At 37.4% G+C, this 16,087-nt stretch overlaps 2 protein-coding genes across 5 annotated transcripts in view; one reads left to right on the top strand and one right to left on the bottom strand.

Annotated features, from left to right (window-relative positions):
- Window positions 1-16,087, bottom strand: part of LOC121957675 (collagen alpha-1(XIV) chain-like) — a 206,127-nt gene that overhangs the window by 37,838 nt on the left and 152,202 nt on the right. Inside the window, 3 exon segments of the mRNA XM_042506398.1 lie at window positions 11,348-11,401; window positions 13,044-13,130; window positions 14,385-14,462. Of these exon segments, the coding sequence (XP_042362332.1) occupies window positions 11,348-11,401; window positions 13,044-13,130; window positions 14,385-14,462 (219 nt within the window).
- On the top strand, window positions 703-4,494 carry LOC121957679 (nuclear matrix constituent protein 1-like). 4 transcript variants are annotated; one of them, XM_042506412.1, is made up of 7 exons: window positions 703-1,052; window positions 1,338-1,421; window positions 1,535-1,596; window positions 2,148-2,303; window positions 2,605-2,778; window positions 3,090-3,195; window positions 3,292-4,494. In XM_042506412.1, exons 3-7 carry the CDS (start codon window positions 1,545-1,547, stop codon window positions 3,344-3,346), a joined length of 543 nt encoding a protein of 180 aa, XP_042362346.1. In that variant the 5' UTR covers window positions 703-1,052; window positions 1,338-1,421; window positions 1,535-1,544; the 3' UTR covers window positions 3,347-4,494. The 4 variants fall into 4 exon arrangements, with proteins under 4 accessions (XP_042362346.1, XP_042362343.1, XP_042362342.1 ...); XM_042506409.1 differs by having other exon boundaries at window positions 1,338-1,596; XM_042506408.1 differs by lacking the exons at window positions 1,535-1,596; window positions 2,148-2,303 and having other exon boundaries at window positions 704-1,052.

Below are 16,087 nucleotides of genomic sequence, written 5' to 3'. Positions count from 1 at the left end.
GACTGTTTGTGAATTCGGAGCGCTGTTGGCTTGGTTATCCAGAGCATCACACTCTCTGCGTGGTAGAGCACTCTCTGGGCACTCTGTCTGGAGGAGACAGAGCAGCAGAGCACTTGATGTGTGATTAATGTGTGATTAACTGCACCGTTGGCAAATGTAGAAATAGAAGGCTGTTTCTTCAAACAGCTCTCTAATTTTAGCGCAGAGCTTCAGATTAGACGCCGTAAATCTGGATTAAATCCAGGTGCAGTTTAATACCTGTTTGTTAACACCTGACCCCTGACTGCACTCAGTCTTTGTTTTCCTAAACTACAAGCAAATCAGGGTCAGTACAGCTCCAGTCCAGAAGGTGGTGGTAATGCACCTGAAGATGTAACTGCCAAAAAGAGCCACAAGAGAAATGGCTTCTGCATTTTAGGTTTAGTTACAACATTTCAGATAACTAGTTAATAATGCACTCGTATGCACACCCTAATGCACATCCAAAATAATACATATAACCCAAATTTGGATATCTCATAGAAAAAACTCTTATTCAATGGTTTTTAAAAGGAAATATTCTAAAATTCAAAGTTTTTCCCCCTCAGTCACACCATCAGTAGTTGCACTGATAAAGAATAAAATAACAAAGAGTAGGTGCTAAAGGGGAGATTCATTTTTTTTCTTCAACCGACAATATTAACCATCTACATAAAAGGTACGTTTTCCCTTTAATAGGAATCCCCCCCCCACACACACACACACACTCAGTCAAACTAGATGTGTATATCTGGTTGTGGTTTGTGTTGCTGCTACTACTTCCTTGATACATTTAAAAGCTGCTGAAACTCACAGAGGAAAAACTGTAATTATTACCATCACTTTGTTTTAAGTTGTTTCACCTCGCAGGATGTCTGCACTCATTCATTCTTCACCAGATTTCAGTTTTAATGTGAGATTTAACAGAGGAGACAAAAAGAACGGATCAGAAAAAGAGGAGAGCCAGGTGGAGATGTGCGAGGATAAAGACCTTCTGAAACAGGGTCCTACCGATCGTCTGTCCCATAAAGTCAGTAAGTATAAAATAAAAACCAAATATTGTACAAGATGGTTTTGCATGTTTGGTTAAAGCCTGAGCAATTCATGTTTCATTCATTCAATTCATGTACTTAACAGCTTTTGCATGTTAAAGTGCATTTTCGTTCCATCTGAGTTAAATTTTCATAGTTCTAAATGAACAGATTTGCACAACTGAAGGAAGATCCAGAATTTTAAAAAGACACATAAACATTATTTTTGCGTTTATATTCAACAGTATACCGTTTCTGTAGATAAACTTACTTAAATTATTCTTTCAGCTGTCAAAAGAAGACCTTTTGGAGCTACTGCAGTGATTCTGGGAGTGCTGTATCTTTTGATATTGGCTGGGATCTACATGCGCTGTGAGGATTTCATTTTTATTCAGTAACAGGCTGTGTTTTGTCCTCTGACAGTTTGGTAATCTACTGACTTTGTAAAGCTCTTAGCCAGTCTGTGTGATGTCTCGGTTCCCCAGCAAATTGTAGATGGTGCACAGGTGGAAACGCACAGGCAGAGACTGCAAAAACAAAGCTGGAGGTATTTTTGTTAGAAATTGCTTCTTTCACATCTCACCGAGAGTAGACATCTATGAACTGTGTTTGTTTCTTGCACAAAGTCACTCTTTGCCAATTTGTTCAAAAAATTTTGTAAAAAAATAAATAAATTACTCTAGGAAGCAATAATAGAATAATGCCCGAAACCATTTAAATAAATCACTTTCCAGCAAGTAGATGCCTTAAAACACATGTCAGAAATGACTGTTAATGAGGCTAAAGAGGCCTTTGGATGTGGATCTTAATCAGGGTCCAGAACTTCCTTTTCCTCTTCAACTGCAATGCAAACCAGCTAAGTTTCCTACAGCGGAAATAGCATGTTATGGACAGGTGTACATTTTATAGTGCTTCGGCTGGCCGGGATATTCAGCTCTATTTAATCAGACCAGCATATGAAAGAAGAAGAAATGTGGAGAGATGCTGAGTCTGCCCTTCAAGACGATATGGCCGCCAGGGACCCTCCAGATAAAAGCCTGCACAGAGCAAACTCAGACTGGTGGTACCTTTGCTAAAATTTCCCTCCAATGCCAACAGAAACCGAAACGTTCAGCTGCATTGATTTTCAGCGTGTGAACTTTTTGTTGGATGATGTGCTTTACTATGCACAGAAGTTTTTTTCCTCACTTGGTGGGTTGTGTGCCGGAGACTATATGGTTGGACTAATGGGCAAATATACTGATGATTTGCAAGGTATGTCACTTGTTGTTTTACTTTTTGGGGGTAATTCTTGGCATGTTTTTAAGCTTTACCTCCTACCTTATTCATTTATGTTCAAGTTTAACCGAAGGGCGCAAATATAATGGCATTGCAGGTTTTCGACCAGCAATGCCAAACATTTAACTGTGCGTGAACCAAAGTTCACCAGGCAGGATGATGAAAAATGGGTACAACCCCCCCTCCCCAAAAAAATAGGTTTAAATTCTGAACACTGCTATTACTTTACATCTAAATGCTCTAAGCTTTTTTGTTGTTTTGTTTCTGCTCCCACCAGACATTTTAATCACATTGGAAAAACAAAATGTGGTGACAGAAAGAGACCAGCTCAATATGAGTCTGAGCCGGGCGCAAACCAGCATCAACGAGCTACAGACCAGATATGACAACCTGAACAAAAGCTACAGTCAGCTGGAGGATGAAAAATATAGGCTGGAGGGTAAGATGGCAGGTGAGAGTGGTTGTTAAACAGATCTTACTTTTAGTTATTAATTGTTATGACTTTTTGTCCCACGAAAGCAGTAATACCTAAATCTGAAACATCATGACGTACACCTCATATGAATATAAGGAAATATGAATAATGTGCTTCAGAATTGTATCTGATATTGTAGGGAAAAAAACGTCCAGAGATGTGGATAAAAATAAAAAAAATTTAATGTAGTAATGATGATTAAAGTAATGATAGGAAAAGTTTGTATTTACGTTTTTCATGTTAATATGGGCAAACTTAAAGCTGAATTTCCTTCAATCTCACAAAAGAAAAAGAAGAGCTACAGACCAGATACAACAACCTGAGAAAGATTTACAGACAGTTAGAAGACGACCGAAATCACCTGAAGCGTATGGTGGAGAGTATGGAGAGCAGGTAAGAATGATTGTAGAGCAAACAGCTCATTGAGTGTTGCAAATCTGACACTAACTTTACTTTTTTCTTTACTTTTTCTTTTTATTCCCGATTTAGAGTCTCCTACTCAGGCGACTTGTTTGGGGCCTTCACCCACCTCTCCCCATTTTAGACGGACGTATACGTTTGCTGAGCTGCCATTTTTGTTAACCTTTCTGCAGTGATAAAGTAAAACCTGTCTATTGATAAACTTACGTACTCTTCTAACTTCAACATATATAAGTAGTCAGTGCGCTTGCAAATAACTTAATATCAGAAAAACAAACTTTAATACAAGTTTAAAAGTTCCACCAGGATTAATTGTGTGTCATTGTAAATTCAGAATAATGTTGGTTTTGACAGACATAAACTGATATTAATGGCCAGAGAATAACAAGTAAAGCTGGGTGATGAATCAAAACTATTCAAACGTTGGCACTCAATACTGATAATATCTTGGACATATAGAAATGTGATGCAGCTTTATGCTTCTCTCATTTATTCCTTTCATGCAGTGTTAAATATCATCTGAAAGCACCAATAACATCTCAAAATGTTATGACATTATATACTGCAAATGGGGACATTTGGGCCAAAATGGCCAATTATTTGAATTTACTGACGTTGCCTTCCTCTGAGTACAACCAATTTATCTTTATTAAACATTTTCCTGTATAACATGCTCTATAAAGTGGGATTCATTTCTATTGCATTTATATCATTTCAGATGTTTGAGAGCAGTTTTATCAGGTTAATGACACGGCACAGGAAGTAACTAAGTATTTTTGCCACCCAACACCACACTAAATGGTTTTGGTGTCTTTCCATTTCATGACATGCTCTGAGGTAATTTAAGTTGGGCTTTTTTGTGAAAAATAAAAATGGCAGGAATGCAGCAGTAACATGCTGACATGGACAACCGGAAAAAAAAAATAAAGGTCATTATGTGCAGAATAAAAGTGCAACATATAAATCTCAGCTACACTATGTTTTGGCCAACAAAGTAATATCTGTAGAGTAGTGGGCTAGTGGCTATTACCATCAGAAGCTCACACGCAATGCATCTTGGTACATGTACAACTACGTAAGCACAAGAAAGGTTGTTAAAGCATGCACTAAGGAATTTATTGCTTTTTCACACTAAAAGTGGTGAAATTTCTGATTAATAGGATTTTCAAAACTATAGTTATAATATTCATTTCTAAGTTGGATAACATGCATGCCTCCCCAACACACACACACACACACACACACACACACACAGTAATAAATGTGTTTGTTTATCCCCTTGAACCTTGTTGGTCTCATTTTCTGATGATCTCAACTATATCTCCTCACCAAGTTTAAACAAGAGTTAAATGAAGCTGACGCACTCACTGCGTCAAAGCAGCTGACACAAACAGCATTAAATGTTGAACTTCAGCATGATTTTGGACTTACATGTTGAGGTCATTTTTATTGGCTAGCATGTGCTCATTGTTGATGTTTGTGCAATAAGTAAAAACGTAGCCATAGTTCTAATTTCTACAAGTGAAACATCAGTTGTTTGTGACAAGCTGAAGATTTACTGTGAATTCACATCGTGTCAATCAAATAAACAATAAAAATAAAAAACAAATAAAAAACATGACATATTATATGTTGGGTGAAAAGGAGGAAATCAGGTGATGCAGCATAAAGAGGGATGTAGTCTATGTAGAAAATGTACGTCGGTGGTGGACAGGCCAAACAAATACAGGACTTAGACCCAGGAACTCTTGGTTTGTGTCCCGTGTCTAACCAAAAGACATTTTTTAAGTTATTCATTGTTACAGAAGTACATAACCTAATTTTACGTTACTGCGTGGTATTATCATGTTCTGCTGTCATTAAACACTATCATTTTAAGCTCTTAACATAATGTGATGAAGATTCAGCTTTCTTAATCAATACAACATTCATAGATGAATTTCATGCTTCAACAGACAACATTAACTTTCTGTTCAGATTGGACATCCACATAAAAGGTGGTAAATTTACCCTGTAATTGGATTTTTAATACAGTGATATCAATGTTAATATCTTAATTATTCCATCGGAATATTATTAAGAGTTGAAATTTAGCAAAATAATTGTAAGATGGACAAACGGCAAAATGACCCCCCCCCCCCCACTGTAATAAAAGTGTACATCTGTGGTTGTGGTTTGTCTGCTACTAATACTTCCTTGATACGTGTAAAAGCTGACAAACTGACACAGAAACAAACAGTAAACAGTGTCATCACTTAGTTTCAAGTTCTCTCACCTCCCGAGATGTCAAAAGACATTCAAACGCCACGCTTGAGTTTGAATGTGAGATTTAGAGTAGACAAAAGGAACAGAGCAAAAAATAAGAGCAAAGTTCAGCTCTACGAGGACGAAGACCTTCTGAAACAAAGTTGTACTGATCATCGGTGCCATGAAGCCAGTGAGTACGAAATAATACCTAAATACTGCACAAGGAAAAACTGTTTAATCATTTAACTCTTTTTTTTTGCAGTGAATACAACATAATCATTCCCAGTTAACTGAGATGTTAATGTAATTTAGTTTCCCCAAATGAATGATCTATAATTTCAAACGGTCACTTCAAACGTGCTTCACATGTTTTCCTGTACTTTGTCTCTGTGGGACCACTAACTCCAAATGTTCTTTCAGCTGCCAAAAGAAGACATTTCGGAGCTACTGCTGTGATTCTGGGAGTGCTGCATCTTCTGATATTGGCTGGGATCTACACACGCTGTGAGGATTTCATTTTAAGGACATGTCTAACTTTATTTTGTGCCCTCGTAATTCCCCAACCTTGACATACTGTTTGCCAGTCTGAGTGGTGTTTGGGTGCCCCAGCAAACTTTGAATGGTGCACATGTGGGGAGAGAGCAAAAAGAGAAGCAACAAAAACAGAGTCGGAGGGATTTTGTTGGAAATTGGAAATCTCACTGAGAAAAGACATCTCAGAAACAAGTGTTAATGACATAAAGTCACTCTTTCCTGGTTAGTTTGTTAATTTTTGTTACCAGCAGCAAATTAAAAATGTAAATTTAACAGTTTTAATTAAACAATCAAAGCATATCAAAGCAGAAGGGGGTTTCATACTTCATACACTTCTGGCAATAAAACATGCAAAAACAAAAAAATTCCTGATAATGCAGTACGAAGTTGCATATTCTTGTTTTTTTTGAAAAGTTATTCAAACAATTTGAAACATGAAACAATAAAAACGAACAACGAAACGCAGCGAGTAATTTAACACTGCCCTCACTTCATCATCTGCATGACTTAAAGTCCTTAATTAGCTTTTTCTTTTGTTTCTGCTCCCACAGATATTTTAGCCACCCTGGACAAAAAAACTGTGATGACAGAAAGAGACCAGCTCAATATCAGTCTGAACCAGGCGCAAACCAGAATCATCAACCTGACTGCTGAGACGAGCTACAGACCCGATATGACAACCTGAACAAAAGCTACAGCGGGTCACAGCTTCAGCTACGTTCGTGCATGGAAGATCTGAGGAAGTGGAGACAACATAAGTATCACTTATACAGACCTAGAAATGGCTGACTTTTGATCCTCTTTTCCTCTCATTTTGGAATCGCCTGTTTCGCCTAAAGGCTAAAGGCAACCCTCCTACAGTCTTGTCGACCTTTCTGCATTAAAAATGTCTGTTAGCTGGATGAAGCAGTTCAAGATTCACGTGACGTATGTTTCTCACAGCAGCATAAACTAAATGCTACATTTCAATCACACTGATGATCTGAGGAAGTCGGTGCTCTGCTCACTCTCTTTCTGTCGCACTGCTCACCTGAAGCTGCTGCTGTTCATACAGCATCTCAAAAACTACTAAACTGTGTAACCACTGACTGTACACTTCACTGTACAGTTCACTGTATATACCTTTTTATTAGAAAGCATGGGCTCATTGTTAATGTGCTGTTAATGTAATGTTTTTCATAATTCAGTGTGTCCTGGGCGTCCTGTTTAGTGTTGTGTCATTGCATCAATATTAAAATAAAGAATTATAAATGTGAGCTGAAAAATTCCTCCATGGCTATTTGTGGTTATGGTAAATTTAGTATATAGTATGTCATACACATAGGATGTCTGTTTTGCAGAAAAACAACAAAAAAACAATTGAAATGAAAAGTTAATATTGTAACTACAGCTGGGTGATACATTTCAATATTATTCAAACCATTAGTCATTTGATACTAATATTATTTGGGAATTTGTTGATGTAACAGATTGTTTGATATTATCTAAAAGCAGCAATAACAACTCTATGCATGTCATTTTATACTGCAGATGAAAATAGGGACATTTGGGCCAAAAATTGCCCCTTATCGGCTTTTGTTGATCTTGCCCACCTCTAGCAGCAAACAACTTAACTTTAAATAAAGACTTTTGTGTATAAGATACTTCATAAAGTTTTCCTATAGCTTAGTTACAACCGTCACAGTGACTTGAGAGAAGTTTTATCGCGTTCATGACACAGGAAATGTTGTTCCTGCTCATGAAGTCACAAACAGCAGATAAGAAATCATTGATAGTTATCAGAAAAATGATCCCACGCTGAGCAAATTAATTTATCTGTGAACTTTCTCACAGTTTGAGACTTTACATCTAATGTTGGTTTGGCTCTTTGCAGAGTTTTCATTTTGACCACTTTACACTATCATTTATTAAATGCTTTTCTAACAGTAATGTATTTAACTGTATTATTTGATATTAGCAGCTTTAACTTTATTGTACTTTATTTAACTTCACTTAACTGCCATTCATACAATCTATTTTTTATTTTAGTAGTTAACATTAGTTTGAAGCGCGTTTAAAAATATTTTGATATATGGTGCATCACAATATAGCCATAAAAGGCCACAATTTGTAAAGCCATATCACCCTGCCCTAGTCAAGTCAAGTCAATTTTATGAATAAAGGCCATCATCACTAAGCACAGTTTGCCTCAGAGGGCTGTACAGCATACGGCATCCTTCTGTCCTTAGACCCTCACATCGAAAAGTCCCCCAAAACACCCCTGAAATGGGAAAAAATGGTAGAAACCTCAGGAAGAGCCACTGAGGAGGGATCCCTCTTCCAGGACGGACAGACGTGCAATAGATGTCGTTAAAAACAAACAAATAGTTACAATAATAACTAAAAGTACAGTAAACAAGACATCTTAATTCTATCTTTGCATTATGAGACTTTCACAAACTTCGGATGTGTTGTTGTCACATCAGGGGTCATGACCCCACAGAGGGTCATGTGCAGTTAAAGAGGTATTTCACTGCCAGAAAGATGGTCTTTACACAAAAATATGCTGTCTATGCAGTATAAAAACACAAAAACTTTGAAATGGGTTCTGACCAGAAAAAGAGAAGAGAAAAAGGGCTGTGGCATTTGCTACTACCAGACTAACTGCTAACGACCAGAGTGCACTGCGTCATATCGGACCAACAACGTCCCCACTGGTGGTAATGCAAGTTAGTTTTGTCGCATCCGAAAATAACACGGTGGCTGCTGCTACCAAAATCTTGTATCATAGTCAAACAGTTAGTTAAAATACGTTTCTGAAAACATCCGAGGTGAGAAAGAGGCAGCTCAGTAACAATATTTATATTTGATCAGCAGCTCATGGTTGTGCTGTTTGATCAGAGGTTTTTCAGCTGTCGTTTCTCACAATCAAGGAAACAGTATTACACCAACTTTCTGATCACAAAGTCTCATATTACGGTCAAACAGTGCACTAAAATACTAAAATATGTCTCTGAAAACACTTCAGGTGAGAAGTAGGCAGATTAAGAGAGAGAATGTTTGCCAAAGAAAAGATGCAAAAATCTGATGACAACAATGTTAAAAAGGTGTTGCACCGTGTTGAGTGTTTCACAAAGTACTTGAAGTCTTCAGCTATTTCAGAAGTGAGCCAAAAGCTGTATTTTTGTGTGTTTGTGTGTGTGTTTACAGGATAGAGAAATAGAAAAGTGCAACAAGACAGACAGCAGGTACCTACCTTTTCTGCTTTTTGAAATAATCCTCTCAGTTTTTGTGTTTTCGTTGTTGTATTTTCAGGAATGTGTCTTTGAATGTGTTGATTTGTTTTATGAAATACTGCGTTTGTGTATTATGCTTTTGGCTCTCTGTGTTTATAGGATGTGTAGTGAAGGGAAAAAACTGCAGGAGAAAAGAAAGCGGGTACCTACCTTTTCTGGCCAGTCAAAGTGAAATGACGTGTAATTACATCATCTGTTTGGTTTAATCTGTGTTTCCTTTTTGTGTTTAATTTGAAATACTAGCTTTTAAATTGACATATATTTCTATTTGGTTTGTTGTGTTTTCTGAAATGCTTCTGTGTTTTCTGTTTGTTGTTTTTTGGAGGCGGGGTGGTAGGGGTATTGTGTTTTATGTTTCTGGTGTTTTTTTTTATTTTAATTTCTTATTTTTTGAATTGTTGCTGTTTTTCTGCTGTTTTTTGTGATTTCTTTTTCTTTCTGGTGTCTTGTGTTTTCTGAAATGCTTCTGTGTTGGGGGTAAGGGGTGGTAGGGAAATTCTGTTTTATGTTTCTGGTGTGTTTTTCAGTTTTCTTATTTTTGAATTGTTGCTGTTTTTCTGCTGTTTTTTGTGATTTTTGGTGTGATTTTTTTCTTTCTGGTGTCTTGTGTTTTCTGAAATGAGGCTCTGTTTTCTGCATCATGTTTTTGTTGTAATTGTTTAATCTGAAATGTGCTCTTGATATGATTGTTTTTTATATACTGTGTTTTCTTATTAGAAATGTTGCCTTTTTCTGTAGTGTTGGATCAGTTTGTGTTTTTGTTTTGTTTTTTTAGGAAATACTGTGTTTTATTTTATTTTTTCAGGTTGTTGTTTTGTGATTAGTTTTGGTTTTCAGTTTTGATGTAATTCTTGTTTTCATTCTTACAACCACTGCAAAATCATTTAATAAAGAAAATGTGGCAGAATTAGATTTATGACCAAATTCACTGTTGTCCTTTTACTTTTATGCATATGTGAGTGGACAGATCCTCTGTGTGTGTTGTGTGTGTGTGTGTGTGTGTGTGTGTGTGTGTGTGTGTGTGTGTGTGTGTGTGCCTACAGCTGTGCTGCAAGCACTCACAGCATCAGGCAGTGTTACTTGTAAACATATTGGCAAACAATGAAAAACAAATGTTTTTTTTTTAAATGCATATTTCATTTACCAAACAACACACTCAGCGAAACTTACCTGAATAAAAAAAATCAAAAAAGTAAAACTAGATGCTAGTCTGCTCTTATTTTGGGCGAGAGCAGATTCGAAAGGGCTTCTGTAAGAATGATGAAAATGATGGTATGTGTGTGTATTTCAGCTGATGAAAAAAAACAAAAATAACAATCATAATCACAACACAGAAACTTTCTGAGGTTTATGAGAGGGAGAAGAGAAGCAACAAGTCCAAACTGTAAAGTCAGGGTGCTCCGACTGACTAGCCTCCGGAAAAAAACAAAAACAAATAAAACAAGATGAGGTTGACTTACACACGATTAAAAACTGACATGAACATTTGACACAGAACAAAAAAAAAATTCTGACAAAATTAAAACTCTTTTCCTCAGGAAAAAAAATCTAACGTGGTTTGTTGTGCCCATTAAGCATTTATTCTAAAATGTTATTTATTTTACTCCACATAAATCTTTCGACGAGTTGTAAAGCTCTAAGCTCTTCAAACCAAGCGGAGGCTGCTGTGGTTTAAGTCGAATCGCAGAAAGAGCTGAATATGTCGCTCGCGTTCTCTGTCACTTCACGACACTCCCTCCTCTGCTAAATGTCACACATAACATAAAATGTTGTGAAGTGAATATAAGCTACACGATCAACAGAAAGCTTCAAACAGGTCAGTGGTTTGTATTGGCCGTTAATGCTTTCAGTGATCAGTGGGCACAAAAACCCGACCGGAGCACCCTGAGTGAAAAACAGTTTGGTGGCAATAACTTTATCTGAAACCAGATAAAAGACAGATCCGAGTGAACTTCCTGTACTGTCCACTTCCTGTTCACAACGTCACCCTTTCTCAGAACAAGCACGCCAAAGAAATGAAATAGAGTAAAAGCTGACAGTCATGACTTGGTCTCAGTTTTAACACTCACCACTGGGCCCGGCTCTCCTCGATCCCCTCTGGCTCCTCTGATTCCCGGGCCTCCCTGTTCCCAACACAAACAGCAGAGATGATCAGAGACCGTTAACACGTTCAGATTCACGGTGTCTCAGCGCTGCGTGTGCACCAGCTGAGATACAAGAATTATCAGTTTTAATCTGCCAAAATTAAAAAAGTGACGAAAAACACTAGTGAATGAATTTAAGCAACTCAAACTGCACATGAAGCATGTTTTGATGTTTGGTGTCTCCATCCACCCGCGTGGCTGCAGGCGTCAGCGTGTTTCAGCATGTGGACACTCGGACTGACTGCCTTCTTCACGTTCTGTTTTAATTGCCTGAATTTCACCTGTTGTTTTTTGCGTGAGGCTTCCTTGCTCCTCTTTACATCCTGTTCAGAAGTTGATGTTTTGCTTTCTGCTGTTTTAGTTTTCAGTGTTTAATTGTTGCTTTGGAGGGGATTCAGTGGCCTCTAGCACTGAGGGGTGCAGACTGCAACCAGCTGACATTTCTCCTGGTCAGAATTCCTTCAGTGATTTTTGTTTGGAAGGTTTTTTTCCCCCAAAACAAACAGACCAGCTGATCTAAACTGGTAAAAACACTGAATTAAAGCAGATTCATGTCAAAAATCAAGTGTTTTGTCAACACTGTCATTTCTGGTTTGCTTTGTCCGTTCTTCTAGACGAGGAGCCGCTGCTTTTCGATATAAACGTCTCACTCTCAGGTAACGAAATCACGATTCTCATCTTCAGGTATTAATATCACCTTATACAATAAAGATCTTTTCTATTCTATTCAAACCTAAGTCACCTCATTTGTGCAACGTTCGGACGCCTCTCACAAACCTTTGAACCTTAAATAAACTGGTTTGATTTTGTTCTTTGAAAACATGAGCAACTTGGCAAAAAATGTCATGCAAATTGAAAGACTGAATAAACAGAAAAAAACACATTTTTAAAAATTGCTAGGGAAACCCCCCCCCCCCCCCAAAAAATACAAATAATTATCATAATTACATATCTTAAATTATGTTTCAGAATTATTATCATTTTAATTTCCTTGTTTATTTTTATTTTTCTATTTTGTTGTTGTTTTATATTTAACTTTTCTTTTTGCTATTGTTTGGGTAACTTTTCACTAATTTGTTGCTAATTTTTGGGTTTATTTCTTTTTAAGCTGATCATTGCCTTCTTCCTGTGTTTTCGGAAAGAAACCAAGGCAAATAGCTGAGGTCTTTAAAGGGTTAAAAGCCAAGGTAACTTTAGCCTGAGGGACAACAGCTGACAATCAGCCTTTTGGCTAACACTGTCATATTTACAGTTTTGCTGATTAATGTCCTCGAGACTAAATGAAAAATGAAATAAAAATAGAGTCAGTGCTGAAGTGGCAGCACAAAAGCCTAAAACTAAATAAAGTGGCACATTACTTCTTTAAGCAAAAAAGTGACTTTATGTATCACACAGCTTAAAAAAATCAAAGTGTCTCATGAGCAAAAGGGTCCTAAAAGACCTTTTTAATGAGCAGCAGATGTTTAGAAATAAGTAATATATGAAAATGTGTCAAAAAAAAAAAGTGTCACTGCAGTGTCATGAAGTAAACGTAGTATCACTGTAAGACCTACTGCGTTAACCAGGACTCATGAAGTGATAATAAATGTAAAAGTGCTTGATGTCTGTGTGTGAGGCTCACTGGTGGTCCCGCGGGGCCGGGGGGGCCTTTACTGTCCTGGGTGCAGGTGCAGGCTTTGGGCATGGCGGGGCAGTCTACCTCCTTCCTCTGGATGATCACAGCATGATGGGGATGACACAAAAACAAAAATAAAATTAAAAATATGTATATATGGTAATGACATGATAAATGATGAAATGATCATAAATGGCAAAAGCAAAGCAGAAAGGTGGATGTGTGGCTGTTAAAGGAAAATCTCTGATGTCATGGCGTTAAACACTATTTTTAGATAACACTGCTTCCTGAAACAGGAAATGTCAGTGATGCAATTATTGGTTTTGGCTGAAAGGTTATCGTTAAACTTTTCATGTGAAAACTTTACCTAAATTCGGCTCATTTTCACTAAAAAGACGACATACTCCATCACAGCACTGCCAGGTTTACGAAAACTCTTTCAAAGACGACAAACATGATGTAAAAGTACTTGTTGAATGGAACCTTTCTGCACACAGGACAGTGGAGACGAGTGTACTTCTGGCTTTAGGGACGTTTGGTCAGTTTTTATCCAGCTTTGTATCAAAACAATGTGAGTAGTAAGTGTAGGTGAACTGTGGTGAACTTCCCTCCATCTAACCCGTACCGAAACATCCCCCCTTCTCAAGCGCAGAGCTTATATTTACGTAGTTTTTTATGACCTAATCTAGTTTTCTGACCTCCAAGTTTCCTGCCTTTGTTTCTACGTACAGCTCCATATCAAAGCCTGTTAAAGAAGTAAATCTATATAAAAAGTGATCCTCAGATTTAAGTTCCTTTCAAACCCGCTGAGATATTTTTCTAAGAGTTCTTCCTACATGCGAGATTACTTTAAGTTGGATTTGCTTAGTGGCCTGATCAGCGATTTTTATGATCAGCAGGAGTCATTTCCTCAGTCTGTGCTGACATCAGGTTAGTGACACAAAATCTGCTGCATATTCGTTAAAACATCCGTGGTAAAACAAAACGAGAGTTAAAAACGATGATCTGTGGTTCGACTCTTCAATAAAGTGAAACGCAGCTTGAGTGAACTACAGAACACGAGCACTGAGACACTGAGGACGACACAGAGACAAAATCGTCCTCCAAAGGGAGACATGCTGGATCATTTTAAATGACGTTTAAAACGAACTGAATGAGATTTTATTTTCTTGTTTCCTTTAAAATGTATTTCAAATTCATCCGTTTGTGTTGAAACCTAAACTGTTAAAATGTCTGTTTCATAGCAATGATCCATTCATTCCTTTAAACAGATCTTTATTGTTAAAATCTATTTTGTGCGCAAAGAAGAGACAGAGGAGTAAACAATGAAGTGAACTTTGACCTCACCAGACCAGGAAGTTCGCAGCACTTGTCTCTGCTGGCCCACGACGTGCTGCAGACGATGTCAAAGATCTGAAGCTGGAACTGCACGTCAGAGAGAGACACAAAACTTCAATACGCAAACCACCAAAATAAATAGAAATACAACATCCCGCAGGACACAAAAAAACAGTGAAATGAAAATGTAATGCCCTCAGTGTTCGTGTTTTTTCCTGTGGTATCGAAGACGGTGTTGGAAAACTTTGTTTTTCAGGGTTTTGTAGCAGCATAACAAATTCGAGCATCATGACAACACGGCTGCACAATTCTGCACATTTGACTCGTAAACTATGACGACTGGTTATTTTAGTGTTACATACAGACACAAAACAAAGAAAAATCTCTCCGAACTGACTCAGAGAGTTCATGTCCCGAAGCCAACATCTGTAATTTCCTGACTGAATAAAGTAAAATGTCGCGTCATCACTGTAGATGCATCCCGAAACGTTCAGATTCACAGCAGCAGGAAAGAAAGCAGAAGTCACTTTACTACAATCAACGTCTAAATTATGAGAAAGAAAAAATCTGAAAGGGACTCTAATTTGCAAAAGACTTTACTGATTCATTTTTAATGCTTTTCAGTTTGTAAATACTAACTTTGTTTTTGTAATTTGTGCATTTCTGTCATTTTTTTATTACTGCTTGGACTAAAGAGTTTCTTGTTTCGCCCTTTTCTTTTTATCTGTGATTATCAGAATTGATTTGGGGAGGTATCGCCACAAGCCATTTGTGGCTTGTAAACTTTAAATAAAGACTTTAAAAACAAAACAGAGATAAACTTAATAATTAGATATAAAATAAACATACATTTATATTTATAGATATATTTCCATACATTTGTTGATGCAATCGGTTTCCTAGGTTTTTTTTTAAGTAAAATCAACTTTTTCAGATTTTGGAGTGTAGAAATCTCTTGGATGTCCCGAGGTTATTTTAGTTCAAATAAGGCTTTAATTCATAATCCTGTCTTGAATGCACGCAGAAAAGAAAACATTGCGCTGCTTTACAGCTTTTCTTTGAAGCTTTTTGCAGATTTCTGTGTTTCCAGTTTGTCTAATTAGGCGTGGTGAATTCTAAGGTACAAAATTAGAGTATTAGTCAGAGTCTCCGGATGACTCAGGGGGTTAAAACCCAGTGGGAGATCAGAAGACACATCTCGTTTTATAGAAACATTCAAAGAACAAAAGCAGAGAGAAGAAGACGCTCATCTGCCTCTAAATTTGTGGCTGCTTGTTTCTGGTTCAAGAACCGTGTTGCACTGTGAGGCTGTTAATGTGCATACAGAGCGTACAGTCAATCAAAGAAAGACTTAGCAGCTTAGTTAACGACCTCTTAAAGGCTCAGAGCAGCAGTTTGATTTCTTTTGTAAAAAACAAAAAAACAGCCTGGCTGCTGGTGACTAACACAGCTGTGGCCTGAGGGGGAATATTTTAAAAATGACACTGTTGGAGATTTTTTGACACGTGAGTGGACTTTTTCAGCTTCAGAGCAGAGTCACTGTCAAGGATTTTCTCTTCAAAGGGGGATCAAACCAATCAGACACATGGTCCGCCTCGCTGCTATTTCTGCAGGAGAGCAGCTGGAAATTGATTTGTTTGCAGTCATAAAACTGCACGAGGAAACGGCTCGGCTTTGATGAAAAAAATTAAACACAGATGAAACCGCTGCAA

The sequence above is a fragment of the Plectropomus leopardus genome, chromosome 18, assembly GCF_008729295.1.
Source record: "Plectropomus leopardus isolate mb chromosome 18, YSFRI_Pleo_2.0, whole genome shotgun sequence".
Lineage (NCBI taxonomy): Eukaryota > Metazoa > Chordata > Actinopteri > Perciformes > Serranidae > Plectropomus > Plectropomus leopardus.
Note: the sequence above shows the minus strand (reverse complement) of the source record. Positions and strands in the feature narration are given on the sequence as shown.